Here is a 26,272-nt window from a genome sequence, read left to right as displayed (position 1 = left end):
CAGACCCAAGCTTCCCCAGCACCCCAACTCCTGCACTCACTCCCTGATTGCCTGACCCCTGCATCCACCTGTGTCTCCCCCTGAGCAAGGGCAGTGGCCATGTCAGCACAGCACCAGGTGCAGAAGTGTTTGTTAAGTGGGATTTTGTCTCTTTCTCTCAAAGTTGAAACCAAAAAAAACCGTGACAACAACCCCAAGCCTGGTGTGAGCCACCAGCTCGTTTGTCCTGTCAATGAGCACGCATGTCTCTCAGCCAGGAAACTTCTGAGGGGGATTCTCTGGCCCTCTGCTGGAGCTGGGGTCCTTGGAGACGACCTCACTAGCCAGAGAGGTGCCAAGGCAGGAGGGGCCCCATATGTTTGGAGCTGATTTTCCAACCAAAAGAGCTCTTGGCTCAAGAGGCCTCAGCATGGAGTGAGTAGGTCCAGGAATGTCTTAGGAAGATCAGAGAAGGAGGGGACAGCCAGTGGCAGGTGACCTGTGGATCATCTCCCAAGAGTCTTCAAAGAGGAAAGAGGGAGGGGTGTATGCATGTTTGGGCTGGGGGCTGGGGGCGGGGGAGGAGGGAGATGGCCAGGGGTGGTGGTGTTAACCTTTGTACCTGCAGAGCCAGGCAGTGGGACATTAGTCCCGTCAGGGCTGAAGGCCCCTCCCCCAGACAGATCTGGGCTGCTGACTGGGTTCTCTGAGTTGACTGTGTGATGGAAATATTTAGGCCCCACTAGTGACTCTCAGTCTACCCTGGGGAAGACTCAAGACTTCACAGATGTGGGATGTGATTGATGCCCTGCATCAGTCATAGCAGCTGGAAAAGCAGGGAGTCGGCGATTCTTGGCCCTCAGAACAGAAGGGAAGGGGCAGGGAGAGAGGGAGGAGGAGGGAGGGCGGTGTCCTTCACCCTCATTTGTTCTGTTCCTTCTGCACACGGGCCGTGGGGGACCTGGAGGAGACACCCAGGGCTACAAGCTGATTCCTAAGGTGCTCTCTCCAGCGAGGGTGCTGGGGCTCCAGAGAGGAGAGGAGGAGCAGGGAGGGGATGGAGGGGAGGGGAGGAGAGCTTGGAGGCAGAGGCGGAGGTGAGACAGAGGCGGGGCTGGGGAGAATGAAAACCCAGCCTGTTGGTGGTTTCTTCTTTTTTTAAGAGCCACAAGCTGAGATCAAAGGTGATATTTTTACAGCAACTGAAATAGAAAACCCCTGGGCGCACAGTGGGAGGTGAGCGGCCGGAACACAGGCCCTTTTATGCAACCTGTGGCCACCGCAAGCACGCTGCCCTCAGCCTTGGGGCCATGGGACTTGGGGGACAGTGTGGCCCCAATCTTTCCAACTCAGGTTTGAGAAAAAAGTAAAAGAGATGGGCTGCTGGGAGCAAAGACGGACAGCAGTAAGGGTCACAGTGAGCAGTTCCCAGAGCCCATCACCTTCAGAGACCATGTTTGTCACTCTTGCCTGGGTGTCTGAGTGGTTCCAGGCCTTGTTTCATCCTCGCAGAGATCAGTGAGGAAGGATTATAGATACTCCTGTTTTACAGGGGAGGAAACCAAGGCTGCAGGGGAACATGGTCAAGTCCTATAGAGAGGTGGGAGCAAATTCAGGACCAGAATCCTGGGGTTCCTGGTCCAACACCCCTTCCATTCCCTGTAATCATCACTCGCTCACTCACACGCCAAGTTATTTGTTGTTGTTCAGTCGCTAGGTTGTGTCTGACTGTTTGGACCCCATGCAGCACACCAGGCCTCCCTATCCCTCACTACCTCCTGGAGTTTGCCCAAAATCATGTCCATTGAATCAGTTATGCTATCCAACTATCTCATCCTCTGCCACCCTCTACTCCTTTTGCCTTCAAACTTTCCCAGCATCAGGGTCTTATTTCCAATGAGTCGGCTCTTCACATCAGGTGCCAAAAGTATTGGAGCTTCAGCTTCAGCATCAGTCCTTCCAATGAATATTCAGGGTTGATTTCCTTTAGGATCGACTGGTTTGACCTCCTTGCTGTCCAAGTGTCTTCTCCAGCACCGCAATTCAAAAGCACCAATTCTTCAGAGCTCAGCCTTCCTTATGGTCCAACTCTCATATCCATACATGACTACTGGGAAGACCATAGCTTTGTCAGCAAACTGATATCTCTGCTTTTGAATATACTATCTAGGTTTGTCATAGCTTTCTTTCCAAGAAACACGCGTCTTCTAATTTCATGACTGCAGTCACTATCAGTTGATTTTGGAGCCCAAGAAGAGAAAATCTGTTACTGCTTCCACTTTTCCCCATCTATTTGCCATGAAATGATGCAACCGGATGCCATGATCTTAGTTATTTTAATGTTGAGTTCTAAGCCATCTTTTTCACTCTCTCACCTTCATCAAGAGACTCTTTAGTTCCTCTTCACTTTCTGCCATTAGAGTGGTATCATCTGCATATCTGAGGTTGTTAATATTTCTCCCAGCAATGTTGATTCCAGCTTGTAACTCATCCAGTCTGGTATTTCACATGCTACTCTGCATTGAAGTTAAATAAACAGGGTGACAGTTACTTACTGAGCCTCTGCTAGCGAGAGTCCTAGCTGGCCTGGGACAACTCAGGTCTGCTAGAGTGCTGCTTCTCAGAGTAGGGTCACCAGACCAGCAGCATCAGCTTCACCTGAGAACATGCCAGAAACACACATTCTCAGGCCCCAATCCAGACTTACTGAACCAGAGACTCTGGGGGCAGACCCAGCCCTCCACACTTCAATGAACTCTCCAGGTGATTCTGATGCACACTCAATTTGAGAATCACTGCAGTGCATCACCTCAATCTCCACCCCTGTGCTTCAAGGAAAATCTCAACTCCCAAGGTTGAGCTCAGTATCAGTTAACACTTGTGCTGGATATGTGTTCTATGCCAGGCCTTCTAAGCCCTCTACAGATATTAATTAATTTCACTTCACAACTCCATGTGATAGGAACTAATACTATCCTCATTTCACAGATGGGGAAATGAAGGCACCGAGAGGCAGAGTAACTTGCCTACGGTCACACAGCTAGAATCCAAGCTCTTACCAGTTAGCCAATGGAACACCCCTGGCAGAGGGTCTGGTGCCCAGAATGTATTCTGGGCATGTTTGAGGATGTAATTACAGCAATTAGCATTACCTCACCTGAGTTTGCGATGATGACCCCCGCATTCTGTGAATATGAAATCTGTTGCCCTGTGACGATGGAAGAGTGAGTCAGCTGCAAAGGCAGCCTTGGTGCCTGGAACACCAGGGCAGCCCACAAGCCCTCACCATTCACGTAGCGTTGAGACCATAATACACCATCCTGGTCTTCTGGAAACATCTTAGCTTGCTGTAGAGAAGAATCTGGACTCAGACAGAAGTGAGTTGAAAGTCTAGTTTTGGCCATTCAGAGGCTGTGTGACCCTGGACACACCGCCTCACTTCTCTCTGATCTTTAGATCAGCTTTCTTCATTGTAAAGTGAATAGTGACAGTCCTAATCTTGCAGGGAGCCTGTGAGAGTTGGAGAAGATGACATCTGTGCCCAGTCCGGAGCATGCACAGAGCTGGCCATCAACAAGCAGCTCGCCTGCCTCCCTTCCCATCCATCCTGCTACCTCACTGTAAAGATCAGAAAAACTTTGAAAGAAAAATAAATTCCCAAGTGATCAAAATGCCTTTGTCCTCCAGTCTCCCTGCCCTTTTCCAGACCTCCTTGAAATAGACACCCCAGTCAGGGCTTCTGGGGTGAACCTGGCACCAGCTGCTTCCAAGTGGAGAATTAAGCACCCTGTGAAGGGAAGAGGAGGGGACCTCTCTGAGCCACCTCCAGTGGCCGGTGTCCACAATCAGCACGAGCATCTCAGCATCTGCCTTCCGTGAGGCAGTTTGTCCTGGACATCTGAAGCTTGTTAGCTGCTTACTCCCAGAGGGCTGACCCTACTTGGAGAGAATTATCCCAGACAGAGCCACAGAGGAAGGAGCAAAGACCAGGTGAGATGTGGCCACAGGAGACGGGGAAACATAGTCTCTGGAGTGGCCTCTGGGGACCTGTGGAGAACAGAGGAGGCTGGGAAAAAGCACGAGGCTTGTCCCCAGATCCAGCCCAGCCTTGGGCTTCCTGGCTATGCAAATAGGAGTTGCAGGGTGGGAGGGGATCTCTTGCCCCTTTTGGAACTCATTTTCCCCATGTGTGCACTAGAGGAGGGGTCAGCAAGGTGCATACTGAAGTCCTTCCAGTCCTGACATTATGGGGTCCCAGGCTGACCTAGAACAGGCCTCTGCGGTTTAGAACTCAGAGCTGGTGGGTGGTAAGTGATAGCTGGTGGTTTAGTCACTAAGTCGTGTCTGACTCTTGTGACCCCACGGGCTATAGCCTGCCAAGCTCCTCTATCAGTGGGATTTCCCAGGCAAGAATACTGGAGTGGGTAGTCATTTCCTTCATCCAGGAGACCTTCCTGACCCAGGAATCGAACCTGGATTTCCTGCATTGCAGGCAGATTCTTTATCACTGAGCCACCAAGAAAGCCCTGATAGGTGGTGGGAGGGGCCGTAGTTCAGAGATGGAGAGCTATGATCCTTCCCCAGCCTAGACATCAGAGGGGCTATGAGATGGAAGACCAGAGAGCATTTTCAGAACCGTCAGCCAGGTGCTCTTGGGAGGAAGAGGTTGTGTGAGCTGAGTCTCAGAGAGACAATGCTCCAGCTGGACAGGTGGCCGGACCAAGGCACCCTTCCCTCTGTGGATCCACGACTCCACCCATCTGTCCAGACTGGCCACCGTTAACTTTCACTTAGCAGTTTTTATTCTTATGTTATACCAGGCAATGTCCTAAACAATATACACATATTAAAATGAGATAACCCTTCTACTGGGTGACAGGTCCCAGGTGATTGACCAGCTTGGAGTCTGGCCCTCATCTGGTTGTCCGGACGTTGACTTTTCTCAAGACACCCAGGGAGGTCGGACAGCTGGCTCTCAAGATGTCACTCAAGATCACTCACAATCGCCACTGCCTCCCAGCGCTGTTTTGACTGACATCAGGCCATCGCTGTTTCTCCTGACAGGAGTGCTCTTGTCGCTGCCACAGTTTCCTTCCCTCCTGGGAGGGAGCCGGGTGTGGGAGAGCCGTTGCTTGGTGGGCGTGGAACCTGGGCGAGGAGGGCTGGGGCAGAGGGCAGATCACTCAGACCTTGCTAGGCCTGGCCACCTGTCTCCACCCTTAGCAAAGAGGCCCTCTGCAGAGACTGGGATGGGCATGGCCCTCAGACAATGCCTACCTTCTGGACCGTGCTGAATGGGTGCACAGCACAAGTGGGTGTCTCTGAAATTTGGATTTTCTCTAGATACCTCACTTCTGGGTTGCTGAGTTCTTCCTTTGGACAGATGAACAGCCCTGATGTTCTGGCCAAAGAGCTGTGTCCTGAACCAGGGAGCCTTTGGATTCATTTACTTTTCATGGGGCAACCTTATTTACCAGCATTTCCAAGACAGCCCCAGAGAGAGGTGAGGGCCTGCCCAAGTTCACACAGCCAGTCAGGACTGAGACAACCCTGGATTTCCAGACCATGCCCAATAAATAGTTTATTGCTTTTAAATAGGAAAAATGAACTTTAGCACTGCAGAAAAATTAGAAAATACAGGTAAGCACAAGCAAAAGTAAATGTGCCTTCAGTTTGTCTCTCGGAGAAACTTCCACCGCCCTTTCCCATCCCTTCTCTCCCTACCTCCGGGCCTCAGCCACACTCCCTCAGCCCCAGCCATAATCAATACCTCACCTTCCTTTGCCAGCAGTGGTTCCCTGAGGACTAAGCCTTGACAGCAGATCCTGATTCAGACCGGATTCTGGAAAGGCCTGGCGTCTCTTCCGGAACAGCAGAGCTTCCGCCCAAACGGAACTGCTTAAGTGCAGATAGAGTCAGACTCCCTGCCAGGAGTCCAGAGCCTGCATCCAGCCCTGCCTGGCCTGTGGATTGTCTCCGTGACCTTGGGCCAGTCCCTGCCCTCTCAGTTTCTTGCACACCGTAAAATGAAGACTTGGACTTGACCAAGGGCTTTCCCCACAGCCTGTCTCAGTCTGTTGGCTGCTCGTGGGCAAGGACCATGGACTCTCCTCATAGCATTCAGAGTCAGAGGACAGGGCTCCCCTAGTGATGGGCAAGGCCAGCACTCCCCAGCTATGGGACCGGGAGCAGGGCACCACACCACTCTGCTGCCCCATGGACAGACACAGAGCAGAGTGCTGACCCTCTGTGTCTCAGGGCAACTGCAGATCCCATGAGGGGAGGACCTCAGAGGCTTCTGGATGACAGAGCAAGGAGCTGAACTGGGCTCTTACCAGTGGGTGCCCCCTGTCTGCCCAGCGCCTGGCTCCATCCTGGCTCAGAGGGTCTGGCCCAGGCTTGTAGATGGACCCGTAGGCTCACAGCTCTGGCAAGAGGAATATGTGAATCTGGGGCCCAGCCTACCACATAAAGTGTCAGTAACAATGCCCAGAGGGCCTCGGGGCCCATGACATCACAGACAGCAGTTTCCCATGTTAGAACTCACAGAGCTAAGGCCATTTTAAAACATAGCACTGCCTTTTTTTCCCTTTCTTTCATTTTCCACTTTGGCTAAGGCATGGAATGTGAAAACGGCTAAATTACTGTAGGAAGATGTACACGCTGGGTTCATAGGTTGACTCAGCTTTCTGGGGTCCTAAAAACAATGGGAAACCTGGGAAGTCTGGCCTCCACTTCCTCATGCCCACTGTGAGCCTACTCTGCCCACAGAAGAGGCCATGTGGTCGATTGGGGGAAGACACCCCCAGCTATGAAAGGACACTGGCTGTTGCAGGAAGCAGGGTGCCAGTCAGAGATGATGTCTAGGTATGTCTTCTGCCCCTCAAAAGCCCTCAGATCTATTCCAGGCACAGGCAGGCTTTGGGCATAACTCCAGATGGTCTAGTCTCATCTTACCTGTTAGCCTGAACTTAATGGGCCTTTGCTAAACAGCACTTTCATGCCAGTCACCAGAGATCACTGGAAGCCTCCAGAGAGAGCTCAGACACGAAGCAGAAAGGGTGTCAGGAGGCCTGGCCTCTGGTCCCGGCTCTGCTGCTGGCTGGCAGTGTGGCATTAGATAAGGCACTGTCCTGTCTGGGCCTGTTTCCCTGTCTTTAAAATAAGATGGCTGGTGGTTGCCAGGGGCTGAGAAGAAGGGAAAGGGAGGCATGATGCTACTGGGTATGGAGTTTCTTTTTAGAGTAATGAAAATATTGTGGAATTAGGTAGTAGTGATGGTTGTACAACTTTGTGAATATACTAAAATCTGAATGGTACACTAAAAAACAAACAAAAACCCAACAACAAAAAAACTCTAAAAAAGATTGGTTGGACAAGATGACCTCTTAAAGAAGAGACACTAGCATTTTTTGTGCCCGTGGTATCCACGGGCCTGGACTCAGCATTTGCATATCATCTCATGATTTTCTGTGATCCACTCTAGTGATATTTATGTTGTCGTGACTCATCTGAAAATCCAACTTGAGTCCTTTGTTCAGGTCCTAAACTAGGATAGAGACTGGGGAAGAGATACGTGAAAGTCTCTCAGTCACGTCCACCTCTTTGTGACCGGATGGACTAGATAAGAAGGGGGCAAATTTCTCCCCATGGAGCCTTAGAGCCTGGGGAAGAAGTCAGAAGTGCACAAGGTGCCCAAGAAGGATTAGCTCCTTCCTTTCCTAGAATAGGGAATGGCCCCAAAATACAAGAGAGACACACAGCTCTGGCCATTCGAGGGCCCAGGGGGTTGATTTCTTCATTTATCCACTGGCTTCAGTTATGCTTTTGGCTGGGTGTTCAGGATACAACCGTGGGCAAGTCAGACCCAGCCCTGCCCTTAGGAAGGAAAACAGACTTTAAAACAATCAAACTCGTTAATTATGAATTTCTTTGATTATTGTGATTGTGACTGGAGCCGTGAAGGAAAAGCACAGAAGGTACTGAGTGGCTCACCAAGGGCACTGGCGTGGCTTGAGCTGGGTTCTGGGGGCGAGCAGGAGCAACGAAGGAGAGCACAGGACAGGGTGCTCCAGACAAGGTGAGGCCCGCTCCAGAGTGTCTGCAGAGGAAGACCCGAGGAGGGGGCGTAGAGAGCCTGGGGAGGGGGCAGCTGCAGCAGGAAAGGGCCAGGCCCGACCATGTGGGGCCTTAGAGGTCAGAGGCCACACTTATCTGTCTGTGCTCACTTCAGAATGTCCCAGTTTGAACAATAAACTGTGAAGCCACCCTATTAACAGGTCACATTAGGAGTTTTTCCTAAGAAACAACCAGTGTTCCAGGAAGGCCTGGTCATTGCTCCTACCTCCTGGCCTCCCGGGCCTGCTGCTCTGCACGTCGGGAGCAAGGGCCTGCCAGCCCCCGTGGCCACGGTGGTTATTTGAGCTGGACGGTGTGTGAAGGGCCCTGCTTGGCAGCCCCTGGCTATCCGGCCCTGCTGCCCTCCTCCCAGGCAGACCCTGCTGCCCCCATGCCAGCCTCCCCCCTCTTCAGGATTTTGAGGTGAGAGCTTTGCCACCAGGTCTCAGGCCAAGCAGGGTTCTTGGATCCAGGTTCCATGAGCCGGTTTCCGCCCATTCCCGACCTCGGCGGCTCCCCGAGGACCCACTCCAGGCTCAGTTGTGGCCTCACGCTCTTTCCACTCTTGGTTTTTATTTTTGCCTTTCTTTAGTTTCCTCTCAGTGTGACTCTTTCTTCTGCTGGGCCTCTCTCTATTTTGCCTTCCTTCTCTTTTCCTTTCTCTTCTCCAGGGTAGTCTGGCATTTCAAGAAAAGCCTGTGCTTCAGAACAAGCAGAATAGGACATGATGTCTAGTTCTGTCACCCGCTGGCTGTGTGATCTTGGGAAAAGGCATCATTTTCTGAGCCAGTTTTGGGTTCCATGAAGTAGACACGCTCCTCCTGATCCCTGCTTCTCTGAGTGGCTGTGATCTGAGATGAGGTCCACAGTCCGTCCTGGAAGTAGTCGGTGCTCAGCAAATGGTAGTTGCCTCTTACTTTCTTTTTGCTAGTTTTCCTTCCTGACCTTGTGCATATTTTGTTCACTTAACCACAAATCTAGGGAACCAAAGTGCATCCACTGGACCCCAATCACCTTGCACTCCCAGTACAGCCCCACCAAACCCAGACTGGAATGGAGCTGAGAACCTCAAGAGCTGGGCAGCCTGCTCACTGCTACCCGTGTGGCTGGGAGGTGTGGCTGGGTGTCAAGGCTGGGCCTCTTGCCATGGGGCTCCCTAGGGGGATGTGGGAGGGGTCTTCTGAGCTATGCTGTAATGCAGGCATCAGACTTTGGGTTTTCACCAACTGAAAAAGAGGCAGGGACTGCCCTGGTAGCCCAGTGGTTAAGAATCTGCCTTGCAGTGCAAAGGACACCGGTTTGATTGCTGGCAGGGGAAGATCTCACATGCTGCGACTGCCTGCTGTGAGTGTGTGCCTCACCTACTGAGCCCAGACTCTAGAGCCCGTGAGCTGCAACTACTGAAGCCTGTCTGCCTCCAGCCTGGACTCTGCAACAAGACCCTGCTCACTGCAACTAGAGAAAGCAAAGCCCACGTGCAGCAATGAAGGCCCAGTACAACCTCAAATAAATAAAGTATAAAAAAAGAGAGAGAGAGAGGCCATCTTTCAATGTGTTACCCCTGCCCCCACCAAGACCTACAGACTTCTCACCATTCCCCACATCACACCCTGCACTCTTCAGCTTCCACACCATTGCTTATGCCCCTAACCCCACCTGCAATACCCTTCCACGCCCTGCTTCTTATGTAGGGACTTACACCAGCTTCGGGGCAGAAACATGACAGAGAAGGAAACCAAGGCTCAGGAGCATCCAGATGTTGGTATTTTTTACAAGAATGATACAGTGTAATACATTGTGTGTGCATGCCAAGTTGCTTCAGTTGTGTCCGACTCTTTGCAACGCAGTGGACAGTAGCATGCCAGGCTCCTCTGTCCATGGGCTTCTCCAGGCAAGAATACTGGAGTGGGTTGCCATGCTCTCCTCCAGGGGATATTCCTGACACAAGCATGGAACCTGAATCTCTTACATCCCTCCTGCATTGGCAGGCAGGTTCTTTACCACTTGGCCCTAGTGGTAAAGAACCCGCCTGCCAATGCAGGAGATTTAAGAGACACAGGTTTGATCCCTGTGTCAAGATCCCCTGGAGGAGGGCATGGCAACCCACTCTAGCACTCTTACCTAGAGAATCCCCAAGGACAGAGGAGCCTGTTGAGTGGGCTACAGTCCATAGGGTCGCAAAGAGCTAGACATGCCTAAAGCGATTTCATACACACACACACACACACACACACACACACACACACACACACACACACACACACACACACCCCGCTAGGAAGCCCATAGTACATTGTACTATTTAAAGACAAAATAGCTTGCCTGGGGTTCCAGTGGATCTGGAAGTAACCCAGGTCTGCAAGAGTCCACATTTCCCACTTGTTCCTCAGCCACACTACCTGTCACATACTTGTGACTACGTGGAGGCTATTGTAACCTAATTCCTAGATGTCACTTTAAAGGTAACTGTGTAAATAAACCCATACATTTATGGTCATTTGAGTTTTTGACAAGGGAGCCAAGACAATTCAACAGAGAAAGAATAGTCTTTTTAATAAGTAATGCTGGGATAACTGGATAGCCACACACAAAAGCATGAAGTTGCACCTTCACCTGATAGTACTTAAAGATTAACTCAAAATGGATCAAGGATCTAAATGTGAGAGTTAAACCCAGCAAACTCTTAGAACACACAAATGTAAATCTTTGTGACCTTGGATAAGACAGTGATTTCTTAGCTATGACACTAAAAGCACCAGCAACCAAATGGAAAAAAATAGAGGAACTGTATTTCATAAAAATGACAAACTTTGTACTTTAAACGACACTACCAAGAAAATGAAAAGACAACCCACATAACAAGAGCAAATATTTACAAATGCTATATTTGTTAAGGATGTAGAATCCAATATATATTAAAAACTCCTACAACTCAACAATTAAAAAAAAAAAAAGATAACCCAACTTTTTTAAAGGGGCAAAAGATGTGGATAAACATTTTTCCAAAGCAGGTACACAAATGGCCAGTATGGCCGGTAAGCACATAAAGAGATGCTCAATATCACGGATACATGCATAAGTATGGTTGAGTCTCTTTGCTGTTCACCTGACATTATCACAACACTGTTAATCGGTGCTGCCCCGATAAAAAATAAAAATTTTTTTAGAAAAGATGCTCAATATCATTAGTCACTGGGGCAAGTCAAGTCACAATGAGATACTACTTCACACCCACTAGGATAGCCAAAAATAAAAGCGATAGAAAACGAGTGCTGGCAAGGATGTGGAGAAGTTGGGACCTTCACACATTTCTGCTGGAAGAATTGTAAAATGGTGCAGCCACTGTGGAAAACTGTTTGGCAGTTCCACAAAAGTCCTATAGAGTTACCATACAATCCAGCAATCCTTCTCCTACACACAGACACACACACGCACAAATTGAGCATATATTTCATACAAATCTTACACATGAATATGCAGAGCAGCATTATTTATAATAGCCGAAAAGTGGAATCAACCCATTAATGGATGAATGGATAAGCAGAATGGAGTATATGCATACAGTGGAATTATATCCTGTTATAAGAAGAAATGAAGTACTGATACATGCTACAACATGGATGAACTTGAAAACGAACTTTAAATGTCCAAAAATCCATAGGAAATTAGCAGCTGTCGACTTCCCTGGTGGTTCAGACAGTAAAGCGTCTACCTACAATGCGGGAGACCCGGGTTCAATCCCTGGGTTGGGAAGACCCCCTGGAGAAGGAAATGGCAACCCACTCCAGTATTCTTGCCTGGAGAATCCCATGGACAGAGGAGCCTGGTAGGTTACAGCCCATGGGATTGCAAAGTCGGACATGACTAACCGACTTATGACTGAGCGGCTGAGGCAGTAGGTAGAATGAGGACTAAGAGGTATGGGATTTCTTTTGGGGGGTGATGGAAATGCTCTGAAATTAGAAAGTGGCAATGGTTGCACAAATTTGTGAATATACTAAAAACCACTGAACTGGATGGCATCATCAACTCAGTGGATACGAGTCTGAACAAACTCTGGGAGATGGTGAAGGTCAGTGCTGCCGATCATGGGGTCACAGTGTCAGACATGACTTAGTGACTGAACAACAACACGCACTTTAAAAGAGTGAATGCATGTTATGTGAATTATACCTCAATTTTTTTCTTAAAAAAAAAAAATAGTTGTGTAGATCTGTAGGGGATCTTGCAGGACATTGAACCCAGCATCCACTCCTTGGCCCCATGTTAAAGATGGGAAACTTAGAGCCCAGAAAGGGAAAGGATCACACTGCAAATCTGAGACAGAACAGAGATAGAACCCAGAACTATATCCATCCCATGTTCCCCTGCCCAGATTGTTAGTTCCTGGAGGACAAGAAACTTTCTTCATCCTGTGCCTCCTCTAACAGCAGCACACGACTCTGGGGCACAGTGCAGAGGTGACAGTCAGGATGGCTCCAGATGCAAGCCTCTAGATAGAGAGCCGAACCCAACGAGCCTAAGGTACATGGCTTCACTGGCCCACACAACTGGGAGGGACAAGGGTGTGCTGGGGACTCGGATGACCTCCCCACCCGCTGCCTGTTTCTTCTCTGCCTCCTTCCTTCTCCTTATCTTGCTCACATGGCAGGGAATAGGGCTGCTGGCTTCTGGAAACTCTGAGGATCACACCTTTAGAACTTGCATTCCAGAGGCAAGCAAACTGTTCTCCCAGAACCTATGACACTAGCTGGGGGTAACAGCTCTATGTGGTCCAGTTGGGTCATATTAGGTGGATCAGAAAATGAAAATCTTCAAAAGGTCAGGCCATCTAGTAGAGTACTGAACTCTGTGACCAGCAGTCCCAGAACCCCAGATATTTGGGGATGGATGGGGAGGGGTGCTTTTATTGTCAGAAGTGGGAGGGAGGCTGGGCAGGCAAAAACTCAGCCTCCCTCTCCCCCAGGGGCCACTGTGGGATAATCTAAGAACTGAGCTAAAAGGCAGGCATGGATTTTAGGTGCAGAGTGGTGTGGGGTGTAAGTCTCAGCTTGCCAGTTTCTGGCTGCATCCAGGTAGGCAAATGACACTCCTCCCACCCCCCCACCCCCAGCCTCTGCTTTCTGAACTACAAAGGGAAACCAGTAATCCCCAGCCCAGAGAATCACAGATATCTGAGATAAGAATCATAGAGTGATTGCCCAGAGCCTGGCACACAGTGGGGGCTAAGGCCAGTTATTACATTGTTATTGATGACTTGGGTGGCTTGATCTTTAGCCTGTGGTCTGACGCTGGGGAATCTGAGAAAATGCTTCAGACAATGGGGGCTTCCCAAGGTCCAGATCCCTGGCCCAGAGCTGAGGGGGTGGTGTGAGAGGGACCACTTCTCCTTGGGTAAGGACTGCCCATGTGGGGTATGACTTGGGGTCAGCCTAGAGCTGCCCCAACCTGCTGGTGACCTTGGCCTGTTGACCTGCCCTTTCTCAGCTCAGTGTCCCCTGGTTCAGATAGCACAGCCCTGGGTGACTGCTCAGGGTTCTTCCTCACCTAAGGCTACTATGAACTCAATGAGTGTCACCTCCTGGAGTGGTTTACATCCCCTTTTTATAAAGGGATCAAGCAGCCTTCACTGCAAAGTTGAGGTCTGCTCTGTGCAAAGCCCAGTGCAAGGCACAGGGACTCACAGTTGACTCTGATCCCCTGTGTTCAAGATGCCTGCAGCCTGCTGGATGAATGGACACCGTCACTGGCTCCCTGTGTCACCTTGGGCAAGTCACCACCGTGCTCCAGTGCTCCCTTTTGCCCCATCTGTAAGGGAAGGAGTTAACTGTGAGGACGCCAGCCTGTGGCCAGGCTCACAGCCCCATCTGGTCCCAAAGAGGTGGCTGGGTAGCCCATCCCCCATGCCTTAGCTTCAAATCTAGTGACATCATCCCCAACCCTCTCTGTTTCCCAGGCAACTGGGGTGCTGGCTGAGGCTCCCCAGGGGTCCAGACCGTCTGGATTTCCTTACACATAACTGTACCTCGTCCACATTTTCACAATTAAATTGTCAGTTTGGGTTAAGTGTTGTCTGCTGATGGCTGTCAACCTCTCACTGGCTCCCCTCACTCTTCACCCAGAGCAGGTAAGTGAGAACGTCTTGCCCAGCTGGCCCCTCTGTGCTGTGGAAAGAGGCTAGGATGCAATGAGAGGCAGGAGGTCTGGGTTCCAGCCCAGCTCTGCCAGACATTTGCTGTGTGGTCTTGGGCAAGTCATTTCCCCTCTCTACCTAGGTTTCCCCACCTTAAAAATAGGTTTAATCATCTCTGCCCAGCCTTCTTTCCTCCCATCCCAAAGCAGTTACAAGTCTCACAGGACCCATAACTGTGGCAGAGCTGAAAAAACTGTAAAGCCCAGCTCTTGAAAGGGACTTCTGAGTCCCTGCTAGAAAAATGGGTAAGGTTAGTCTCTGCTCTGGTCTGCCCTGCATCCCTCTGGCTGCAGATCTGGCTCAGGTCTCCTCCTGTGGTCTTCATCAGTCTGTTCCTAGACCAAAAAGGCAGAAAAACTGCTCTTTCCAACAAAGCCTGGTGGCCCCAAAGGTGCAAGAGTAGAGGTGCTGGGCTGGAGGGTGAAGGGCCCTTCGTCTCATGACGGGTGTGCCCGCGCTAAGTGGCCAGGCTTTCCCTCCCCACGATGGGCCTAAGTCAGTTCTCACCCCAGCTTTCCCCTCTCCACTCCCAGGAACTTTCTTTCCTCTCCTCTCCCTTCCAGATCCATCCCCAGATCAGCTCCAGACCTCCTCCAGGCCCCACCTTGGCAAAGCCCAGTCTCTTTGGTTCAATGCTTAGGGCCCTCCCTGGCATGGGCCTATCTCCTCCCCAGTCATTCTCCCTCCTGCCCCCCTTGATGCCAGCAGCAAAGAGCCCCCCGTTTACCCTCTCCTGAAGGATAAGGGAAAACAGACTTCTCCCTCTTGGTCTCTGCTTAAGCTGTTCCTGCTGCTGGGAAGGGACTCCCTCACCCCCTGGCCACCTGACAATTCCTCCCCCACCTGCACATTATTTATATAGACATGAATGCTAAGTACAAATGAGCTCTCCATCTGGAACTGTTTATGTACCTGGCAGAAAAGGAACTAACCTTTATCAAGGACCAATTACGTACAGAACATTTTACATATATCATCTCTTTAAGCCCCACAGCAACCCTAGGTGGTAAATTTCACTATTCCGATTTTCCAGATGAGAAAACTGAGGCTCAGAGACAGAAAGTTATCTTTTCCAAGGCCAGAGATGGGGGTTGGTATTGAAACCCCTAAAACCCACACTTGTTTCAGGCCTTGGTGGAAACACTTCCCTCAAGATTACAAGGTTCTATGTACATGAAAATACTTGCTATTAAGGGAGCTGGTGCTGCTTTGCAAACTCCAGGGACCACTGTGAAAAGACCACATAGAAAAGGGGACCCGCAAAGAGAGCTAGGGCCAAGTGGGGAGTCATGGATCTCTGCCCTAGATGAAGGAGGACCTTCTCCCAGGCACAGTCATCTCATCACAGAAGAGACTGCCCTGGAGGGAGTGAGCTCCCTACCCCGGGGTTATGCCAGCAGAGGCTGGGTGAGGAATTCACCCTCCTGCAGCAATTTTGGAAGAACCACTGTTCACTGACCCTGATGGAGCACCCGGGATGCAGCACGGCCGAGACGGAGCCAGTGGCTGACCGATGCTGCTCCTGGAGCAGTGGAGACATTTACGGGGGCTCTGGTAGCCAGAACTTCAGGGGTCTAAGAGGGTGAGTGGCCCAACTCTGAGATTCTGTATCACCTGAGACAAATACATAATTGCCATCTTTTCACTGTATAAGCCTGGCTGCTTCAGGTTATCTCTTGCTACATAACAAACTATGTCAAAATTCAGTAGCCAGAAAGAATGATCGATTGATTGATTCTCCTGATTCTGCAGGCTGACAGGGCAGATCTGCCCAGCTCACTGTGGGCTCCTTGGCGAGGCTGCCCTTGGTGGGTGGGTCAGCCAGGCCTGGGTTCTGCTGGGCTGGCTGGGCCATCTCCACGCGGTGTCAGGGCCTCTCCCTGAATTTAGAGCCCAGCCTGGGCTTCTGGGGGAGGCTGGGCTGGGCTCCATGGGGCTGAGAGCAGAAGCTGCAGAGACCCTGAAGCCTGGGCTCCAGAGCATGCGCAGCGCCACTTTGTCACATGCCGCACTGACTCAAGGAGATCAGCAAGTCACGAGGCCAGCCCAGATCAAGGGTGGGGACACAGCCTTCACCTCTGCATGGAGTCATATTTCAAAGGGGACCGTGTGTCCTAGGATGAGAGGAATTGGTGCACTCAAAACCTCCCTTGCTGGCACGTCCAGGAAGAGTTCAGACCAGCGGCAGTGCATGGCTTACGGGCTGGGTGTTGGGAGACCAGGTTCCTCTAGTCTCCTGCACCAGTGACCTAGTGATGTGAGGCATCACATCTCTCAGCCTCAGTTCCTCCCTGTGTGCAATGGAGACACTGAGTGTGGCGGATCTCTGGCCCTGTGGGTATGCAGGGTGAGACCCATGTGGCAGAAACACTGACTGGTATTCATACCAGAGACGGGGAAACCCAACTGGAGAAGGCACTGCCAACCCTAGTGCCTGCTGCTTCCCATTCCTCTCATTCTAGGGGCAGCACTGTGGCTTGGCTGGAGTTGAAAAGAAGCTGAAAGAGGCCAGAAACCCAAACGTTGTCTCCTGAGCAGCCACCACCCCAATTAAACAATGGAGAGTTGAAAGTGGCTTTTCAGAAGTAATGCCCTCAGTAGACGTGACCAGTGGAGTGGTGCTACCTGCACCCAGGATAGAAACCTCCTGCCTCAACCCAACCAGCCCCAAGCCTGCTCCCTGAGCCTTATAAAAGAACAGCGCCCCCTCCCAGGTGACTGAGAAGCAGGAGAATGTCCCCCTTCCCGGAACTGGGCAGAAGCTCAGTGGGGCACAGGCCTGGGATTGCAGACCTGGCATAAATGATATAAATGTTCAGACGGACCCGGGGCTTAGTCTGCTCAGCCTCAGAGCAGTGCCTGCCTCACCCACAAGAACAGAACTGCCTGGCACACAGTAGGTGCATGATGTTATCTCCCAGGAACCTCGGGAAGGAGTGGTTTCATGGTTTCCCATTTTGCAGATGATGAAATCAAGGACCACAGAGGTTGAGTGACTTATCCAGGGTCACACCCTGGGTGAGCGCAGGAGCAGAGTCAGGCCAGGTGTCTGATGATATGTCTGCTGCTATTTGATCCCCCTGCCTCTTGCCTGGAGGATCTGGCCTCACAGGGCTTGCAGACCCCTGGAGCAGGGGACCTCTGGGCTAGGCTATTCTGCTCGGCCCCACTGTTCACCTGCCTTCCCAGGCAGGCCATTCTGAAAAACACCCTATTGCTGAAAACAGCACCCTCTGGTATCATTGTTTCTACCTTGCTCACAGTTCATCCTAAAACAATCATGTAAGGAGAACCAAGATGTGGGTTCTAGAGTTGAAAAAGCCCTTGGAGTCTATCTAGTTCAACCCCCTCACTTACAGATGAGGTGATGGGCTCAGAGAGGGAAAAATAATTATCTGTTGTCATACAGTCAAGCACTGACAGGGCTAAGGACTATAACCAGGTCACCTGGAAGTAGCCAACTTGCCCCTACCCAGCTCCACCAAGGCCTCGGACCCAAGGCTGGGAAGGTGAGGTGGGTGGAGGGGTCAGTAGAGGTCAGCATGGGAAATGGAACTGTGTCCCTTCCTGGGTGCCCCCTGGGTGCAGTGTATGCAGGGGTGGGAGGTGGAAAGGTATATAACCCAGAACAATGGCAGGCAAGGGCTGAGAAGCCTACTGACGAAGCCCCCAGCACATCTGGGTGATCAGATACCCAGAATCACCAAGGGTAACTGAGGAGAAGGAAACTATATTAACATCCACAGCAGTAGTAGCCAAGAGCATGCCTACCCTGCCCACCTCAGCGCCTCCTCCCCTCTGAAGGGAGCTAGCAGCCCAGGCCACCAGCACAGGCCTGACCCACACTGATCCTTGAGGAGGCTCCTGACAGGAGATAGGAGGAAAGAGGAGGGGGAAGTTCAGCTGATTTTAAAGATGAAAAAATTCTTCTCCCAAGTATCTCAGAGAACCCCAGAATGTCTGAGGTGGTAAAGTGCACCAGCTTTGTGCAAGTGGGGAGACTGGGGTACAGGAAGGAGCAGCCTCTTGTCCAAGTCTCCTTGACCCTCAAGCCAAGGTTTTGCCACCCCTGCCTCAGCCTCTCCCCTACTCTCCCCTTTTCCGCCCTGTCCAGGGCAGAGGTCCCAGTCCTAGCTGATGTCTGGATTGTGAGTCACAATACAGGGCTGAGTAGCTGGAGAGCCCTACAGGGCTCAAGGCTGGGCTTCAGGAGACCTGGGACCTTCTCCTCGCCTCCGTCAACTCCTCTCTGGAGAATACAAAGTCACTATCCTCCTCCTATTGGTTTCAGTGGGGGCCACTAGCTATGGTGCACTCTGAGCCCTAGAGATCTGGGTTCAAATATTAGCTCCAACACTTGCCAGAACCTCCGTATTGAGCCTCAGCTTCTGCATTTATGAGAGGGGTACTAATCGTCACCTTGGAGAATACAGATCTGATGGGACTGTATTCTTCCCATTTTATAGATGAAGAAACTAAGGTTCAGGGAATTTAAGCAACTTGCTCAAAATTACACAGCTAAAAATAAAATTGGGCACAATCAACACTGGAACCCAAGTCTGTGTGACTTCAAATTGCTTTCTATATCCACTCTAGCTGGGAGCCAGAAGATTTCTAGCTGAAAGACTGCTTGTGCAAATATTAGGAGGCAGCTGAAGTGAGCAAAGGGCTAGACCCAGAGGACGATGCATCCCAATTGAATGGAAGTCACCTGGAATGGCTCTGACTGTGATGGCCAGAGTGCCTTGGAATGGGAGAGCTCAGGACACACTTTTGACCCCCTGCTAGAAGCCTCTGAGGTGGAGCAGTAATGTCTCCCACGGCCCCTTCCCACACCCCCCACCTAAAACCCCACTACCTTCCCATGGCATTTGGAATGGGATTGACCTCAATGCTCTGGAAGAAGAGATGGGGGTGTCCCAGCACGTGTTCACAAGGACATTCCTCTGCCTGTAAGTAGGAGTATATGTATACTGGTGTTGCCCGCTTGGCAGCTGTGTGTGTCCTCACTGTGTGCATGGAAACGTGTGCTTGTGCATAAACTGGATGCGGACAGTCTGCATGTTCAGCCTCATCTTGAAGACGTGTATGGCCATTTAACTTACATGTGCTGCTGAGTGTGTGGGGGCATGTGGTTTGTCCAACTATCTCCTGAGGGTGTTTGTGACCATTTGGAGGTTAAGTCTAGCCCTGTGTGCAAGGGAGACTGCCTGCTTACATGCAGAGATACTTTCATGGCTGAGAACATGTGGGGGGTTCTGTGGGCTCAGATGAATGTGTTGTATATGCAGGGACCTGTAGCCAGGTTAGGACAGCCTATGGGAGCCACTTCACAGGTGGCTGCAAAGAACAGGGGAAAGAGTAACCAGGTGTTTTGGGGACCTGAAAGAAGTCTTTTTTCACCAAATCTGTTTCTCCTGCTAATGAACTAGGTTATCCTTGGACTTGAGGCTCCTGGGGTGGAAGGGATGGGGGGAGACAGAAGTCAAGAAATCCAAAGCACCTGACCCAGCAGTTAGAAATGGGAGTGGAGTAGTATCAGCCAGGAAGGGCCAAGGTGGGGGTGGAAGGTGTGGGTACTCAACCAGTCCCAGGGAAGTTGCCCCTGAAACATAGCCCCAGCCCCAGGCTAGGTCTATAGTGCACAAGAAGCACCATAGTCTGCTTTAGCTTCTGAAACCCAGTCCTTGGCTGGTGGTCTCCCCGGGACCAGGCAGACTCCCCAACACTCATCCCATAGATGGGACATCTGCCTTCTTGTTGCCTAAGGTTTACAGCCGCCTCGCATGCAGCACACAGTCCTCGCACCTCTTTTCTTTGCTGAGAGTTTCCAGAACTGGAGCAGAGGAGGTCTGGAGAGGTGAGCTGGAGAAGCTGGTCCTGGGCTGCCACGGCAGCTCTCTTGACCCACGACGCTTATAGTAATGGAGCTTCAACATCAACTCCTACTGACACCCGGGCTCCGCACTCAGACCTAAGTCTGACTTCCCTCTGAACCGTGGCTTCCTCTTCTGCCCAACCAGACAGGGTGGAGGATCCAAACGGGGCTTGCTGTCAGGTTTAGAAATCAGCCATACCTGGGCCCCAAGCGCCCCGGGCACGCAGTAGGCTCACAGCCCGCACGCTCAGTACACACCACCAGTTAGAGTTATAATTAGTAAGTCTCTTTGTAGCTCACAGGGTGCGACGTCCTCTCGTGCCGCTGGCGCCGCGGGTCCGTGGCATCCGCGGGGACCCCGCCCCCGCCCCCCGCGCTCGCGGCCCGAGCCACCCGATGGGGTTTCTGCGCGCTGACGTGGGCGGATCAAAGCAGCTGCCGGCTCCTTATAAAGCAGTTCGGGCTGCCCGCGCCTGGAGACCGTGCCGGGTGAGGAGCAGAACTCGGTCGAGTCAGCGAGCGCAGGCCTGGGGAGCCGAGCGCCCTCCAGTCCCCGAGGGACCCCAGCCGGCCGCGGCTCGCCAGGATCCCGGGCGTCCTTTCCAGGCAGCTCGCGAAGAGGACGCCCCCGCCGCCTGCCCAGCCGGGAGAGCGCTCGGGTCCTCCAGGGGCCGCGCTCGCCGCTCCCCGGCCCGCCCGGCCAGGCGAGCGCCCCAGGAGGTGAGCCGTGGCCGCAGGCAGAGGGTGGGCTCTCAGCGGGGACCTGCCAGACCGGGGGCGGGTGTGGGGGACCCCGTTGGGCATCCGCTCCCGGGCAAGCAAAGCCAGTCCTCCTCCGTAAGTCTGTTCCGTGGCTCTCCCAGGCAGTCCCTTCGCTGAGAGCAACCGCTGGGGCCTCGGGGCGCGGGCTCTAAGCGGATGAGAGGTAGAGGTAGGCTGTACAGACCCCGCGGCCTGCCTCGAGCCTTCCAGTCCCGCTTCTCCCCCCCGCCCCATTCGACCCTCTCCCTCCGAGTCAGCCCACGGATGAGGTCATGCCCGAGCCATCCCGGGGGTGGGGGACTTGGATCCAGCGGCAGAGGGTGTGTGTGGTGGGGCGGGAGAAGGTGGCAAAAGGCAGAGAACGACTGCAGCTCCTACTAAATTGGGGGCGGGGGCGGACGGCTCGCTTTGAGACCTGCTTCCAGAAGCGGCAGGGTGGGGGTGGGGGGAAGGGGGAGAATCGAGAGTTTGTTTACAGACCTGAGCTCCAGGCTAGGGGAGATAGGGAGGAAGAAAGTCCAGTCCCGGCCCCGAGGCACCTCTGGAACAGCCGGGAACATCTGGCTGAGCTCGCGCACGGGCCCCACACCTCCCACCTCCCCGAGCTTAGGTACCTCCAAGACCCTCACGGTCCTTAGGCGCTCGAGGTCTGGCTTAGAGGGGGTAGTGGGAGGAACCCCGAGTTCCCCCACCCCACCCTTCCCAATTCCAAACTAACCCGTTTCGCGGGTCACCCGGCGCATCGTCCGCAGCCCAGCAGGCACATCTAGCAAGACTCGCGGCCAGAGTCAAAGCCGTGTTGAGGGCCTCGCCTTGCTTGGCGTTGCAGGTAACCTTGAAGCAGTCGCTCGGCGTCACCGGCTCTCTGGGTCGGCTCTGTAAGCTGCGCACCCCCTGGCTTCGGGCCGGGCCCGAGGCGACCTTCGCGGCGTGGACACAGCGCGAGCGCCGGGTGCGGGTTCCCGGGCCGGCGCGGGTGTTTGGTGTGCGCCCGTCGACTCTGGCTCAGAGGGGCAGCCTCTCAGGCAGAGGGGTTTCCAGGGCCTTACAGAGCCCAAGCCTTATAACCACCTGTTGGAGCGGGCCTGCGGCTACGCTTGCGGTGCCCGCGGTGTGCACAGCCAGGGAGGTTTCAGCTCTCGCCCACTGCAAGCCGGGAAGCTTGAGCCTTCTCCCCAGCGGGAGGAGGAAGGGACCGCTTATCTCTCCAGAGACACTGTGCTTTGATGCGGGTCCACTACACGCCTGATCCCAAGGGAGGTTCCGAGCCGGGCCTGAAGCAAGAGGTCGGGCAGTCCGGGGCGGACCGCGGCAAAGTGGAGGGTCTTATAGAACGACCAGATCTGAGAGGGCACTTAGTTTCCTCTTCACCCTATGCCCGGAGCGGGATACCGGGGCCCAGGAAGAGAAGGGGACTTGCCCAAGGTCCCAGGGCACGGGAGGCTGCTGCCTAGCCCACCTCGAACCCGGGTTTAGCGCCCCCTGGCGGGCCGGGGGCTCCGGGAGGAGCGTGCTCCCTGACCCTCCAGGCGCAGGCTGAGGGTGACCCAGCGGCCCTCGCGGCTGTCCTAGACACTCTGACAGTGGACAGGAATAATCTGCCAGGACCCAGAGGCCCAGACCGGGAGCCGCCTCCCCCAGCGACGTGCCAGGGCAGCGAAGGGAGAAGCCCAGGACCACCGGGGCCGCTCCGAAACAGCCAGGGATATAGCTTGGAGGCCTGGGTCCCGGTGCGCACCCGCGCGGCCCCCTTCTCTCTCTGCGCGCGTTGGGCTGGACACGGATCCCCTGCGGTGAGTCCGCGCTCTCCTCTCTCCGCGTGCAGCCCTTCCTTCTCCCTACCCTGGAATGCTGGGCGCCTTAGGGGGGAGCCCACACTTTGGAAGGGGGTGGGGGCGAGGAGGGACAGTGACCAGAGTTTTCGATCTCCCCCCCTCCTCCGCTCCCGGCGTATCCAGTCGATATTTTTCTCGTTCTCAGGACAGTGTGGGAAGAGGGGGCTCAGTTAGACTTAAGACGGCAGCTGAAACACCACTGCTGCTTCCCCGCCCCCAGTGCCTTAGAGCGAGCGCCGCTAGCTTGGGAGAACTCTGCGGAGGAGAAACAAAATGTAATTCAGAGGTTTCTCCCTGCCTTGCTCTGGGTCATGCCGCAAGGTCCCAGAAAACAGTGGGATTTAAAATATGTGTCTGTGCGTGTGTGTGCTCTTAAGGCGCACACGTGCACGCGCACACTACACAGATAGATGTAATACTGGGAACTTAGGGAGAGGGGGCTCAAAATACCTGCAGACTACTGGAGACTGGAAAGACCTCAGGAGATGCATGAAGTCCAGGCCCTTGTTTTTATAGACTGGGAAGCTGAGGCTGGGGTGGTGGAAGGTCCAAGGTCAGACAGTCAGATGAGAACACCACCTTTTGGGTCAAGCGCCCCCCACTAAGGCGCCTCCTTTTTCCAACTCCCCAAACCCTTTAGGAAGAAACCCCTTTGTCTGCTCCTCCCCAGGGAGGAGGGGCTGGGACTGTGTTTGTCTCCGGACTAACGCCAGGTGTTGGTAAATTTGGGAGAAGCTGGGAAGGGAGTTAATGAGGTGAGAATGAAGGAGCGGGGCGGGGGAAGAAGAAACAGAGAAAAGGCGGAGAAAGCGACTCTGCGGCCTGCGGGCGGAGTAAGGATACTCCGCGGCCCCAGGACGCCGCTTGGCGGCCAGAAGTGGCATCCCGCCGGCCCCGTGAGCTTCCCGGCTTAGCCAAGGCGAGGCCGCCCCACCTCCGATCCGGCCTGGGCACCATCCGACCCACCAAGAGGGCATCGCTGGAGGAACTAGGAATCTCAGGACCCTGAGTAGCCCTCACTGCACAAAGACTTTTGCCATCCCCTTTCTCATCCTACCCGTCACAGCCCGAGAAACTGATGCCCCAGAGCAAGCCCCCGTTTCCTTGTCTTCTCACGGTCCACGATCTCACCCGACACTGGGTAGACGTGAGCGTAGAAGACTGCCGCTCGTTGGCTGACCAATCCCATTTCACATCTCCAGGCCTCAGTTTTCTCATCTGTGAGATAGGGGCAGTGATAGTACCATCTCTCAGGGATGCTGGGAGGGAAAAAAAATATCGATCGCGTTATATTCTTTTTAAAAGGTGAACTGTGTCATAATCACAGTTTGAATAACAACTGTGGTCCCAGTTTACAGAGGGGGTAAACCGAGGCCCAGCGGGGAAGGAGAATGCCCAAGCCGGCAATAACTAACAATATTGCGAGGATGAGAACCCAGATCCTGGGCGCAGAATCTGCTCTTCCCATTGCCCGCCTTCAGCCTCTGCCCTCGACACCTTCCGTCGGCTGTGTGCCTGTCCCTCTGCTCAGCTTCTCTTAGCTTCGCTCTGTGTGGTTCTCCCTCCCTCTCGCTGTCTCTCCGCCTGGTCTGTCCTGTCTTTGATCCTGACGCCCCTTTCTCTTCTCGCCGCGGGCGGCTCTAGGTGGACACGCCCTCGGCCGCGCTCCCGCGGCACCTAATTTGAGCCAGACGCCGGCAGCGTCCGGGACTATGTTGGGCTGGAGGCGACGCCCGCCGCGCGCCCGGCCTCCCCGGGCCCCAACCCCTCCTTTGTAATTTGAATAAAACGCCCCCACCCCCCACGCCCGTGGCCCCCGCCCCACGCGCCGCCTTAACCCGCAGCCTCCGCTCTCCCCGACTGCAGGCGGCCTGCGCGCAGGACTAGCGACGGCGGCCGGGAGCGCGGCTGGACTTCGGCGCGGCTTCCCCAGGGTGAGACCCCCCCTGCGCGCCCGCCGCGCGAGGATGAGGGCGCGGCCGCAGGTCTGCCAGGCGCTGCTCTTCGCCCTGGCGCTCCAGACCGGCGTGTGCTATGGCATCAAGTGGCTGTAAGTAGGGGATCCGCGTCTACGCAGATGGGCCCCCGAGGGCGGGGGAGGCGGAGAGCGTTAAGGGGCCCCCTGGTTCGGGCCAGCGTACCCAAGACCGGGGAGCAGAAGTAGCCTAGGGGCTGTGGGCGAGTCACCCTTCTTAAGCCTCCTTTTCCTCCTCTGTAAAATATTGTCCTTACCTGCGGGAGGAGCGAGACAGGGTGTGGAAGGCGACGGAATTGCTGTCCTGTGCAGCTGAGAGTTACGCAAGACCTCCACCAGGACAGATGGAAAGAGCGTGGTCGAGGTGCTCAGTCTTAGGGGTCTGTGCTCTGTACACAAGGCCTGCTGAATATTACGTGCCTTGTCATCTCCTGACCCTAGCTGGAGGTCCTCAAACAGTCCAGACTGCCCCACCTGCGTGACCTTGGGGAAGTGTCTCTCAGTTTCTGGGAGTCTCAGTGCGCTCCTTTGTCAAAGGAGGGAAAGAGCCTCTGTCTCACTCAGGTCAGATGAGAAGGGGCTCATGAAAGAACCTCCTTAACTGTCAGATGCTCTGCACATGTGAAAGACAGTCCTTTAGACAGAAATTATTAATGGAAGGGTAGGTGGGAGAGAAACTCTCTTCCATCCAGCAGAAGGGAGTGCCTGCTCTGTGCAGGACTGTGAGCAGTGAGGGCAGGCAGAGAGGAGTAAAACCCAGCCGCTTCCTGGAGAAGCTGCCCTCTGGTCTGGAAGAGATAAGCCCAGGCTGTAAATAACTCCCAAGTGCTCCAGAAGAGACCAGTGCAGTGCTGTGGGACTGAGAGGAGAGGAGCCCACCTGGTGGGGGGCACGTACTGGGACCCTAGGTCAATTTTTCCGGGGTAGTTCTCCTAGGAGGGACCTGAGGAATCTCTGGAAGTTTGGCGGTCGGGGCGGTGAGAGAAGGGCCCTTTTGGGTGGAGGAACTCCCAGGGTGGTTGGAAAGTCCAGGACAGGACACACTCTATAGAGTTCCAGGTCGGGGGCGGGGAGCCACGCAGATAAGACAGGCAGGGGACAGATTATGGAAGCTGGGGAGGGACTGTGAGGAAGGTTCGTGGATTAGCTGGAAGACAGGGCGATAGTGGCTGGGCCACCAGCAAACAGTCTTGAGGTCACCAGCCCTGCCTCTTCTGGGGCTGAGTTATCGATTAATTTTCCTCTGGAGAGGGGAACGCCATCTTTTTGCATTTCTTGTTTGCAAGGAGAAGCCTGGGCTCAGCGGCTTCCCAGTGTGTGTGTGTGGGGGGGGGGGGGGGGGGGGGGGGGGGAATCAACTTTTCTCAGCTGCTCCTGATTAGTTTTATGAGAAATCAGCCACTTTCCTCCTTCTGCTGGTACCTGGCACTGCCCCAGTTGGTAAGAACCTCTGAGCCCAATCCCTGGAGCTCAAGTCCTTCTCGCCCACCAGTAACATTGTATAGATAAGGAAACTGAGGTCCAGAGAGGGA

At 53.6% G+C, this 26,272-nt stretch overlaps 1 protein-coding gene and 1 long non-coding RNA gene across 3 annotated transcripts in view; one reads left to right on the top strand and one right to left on the bottom strand.

Annotated features, from left to right (window-relative positions):
• Positions 1 to 1,668: 1,668 nt before the first annotated feature.
• On the bottom strand, positions 1,669 to 23,397 carry LOC121816704 (uncharacterized). The gene is made up of 4 exons (XR_006056384.2): positions 21,649 to 23,397; positions 21,411 to 21,471; positions 5,755 to 21,078; positions 1,669 to 5,141 (listed from the first exon to the last, which is right to left on the bottom strand). It is a non-coding gene; the product is annotated as an uncharacterized LOC121816704 (long non-coding RNA).
• The window catches only part of WNT11 (Wnt family member 11), a 21,071-nt gene continuing 15,442 nt past the window's right edge, over positions 20,644 to 26,272 (top strand). Inside the window, exons 1-2 of one of the 2 annotated variants that reach the window (XM_060399452.1) lie at positions 20,644 to 20,888; positions 24,632 to 24,815. In XM_060399452.1, coding sequence (XP_060255435.1) covers positions 24,733 to 24,815 — 83 coding nt within the window. In that variant the 5' untranslated portion in view covers positions 20,644 to 20,888; positions 24,632 to 24,732. Of the gene's footprint in view, positions 20,889 to 22,468; positions 22,724 to 24,631; positions 24,816 to 26,272 lie in introns of those variants that run through there. The other variant, XM_042233270.1, reaches the window with a different exon arrangement.

Source organism: Ovis aries, chromosome 15 (genome assembly GCF_016772045.2).
Source record: "Ovis aries strain OAR_USU_Benz2616 breed Rambouillet chromosome 15, ARS-UI_Ramb_v3.0, whole genome shotgun sequence".
Classification (NCBI taxonomy): domain Eukaryota; kingdom Metazoa; phylum Chordata; class Mammalia; order Artiodactyla; family Bovidae; genus Ovis; species Ovis aries.
This window is presented reverse-complemented; position numbering and strand designations above follow the sequence as displayed.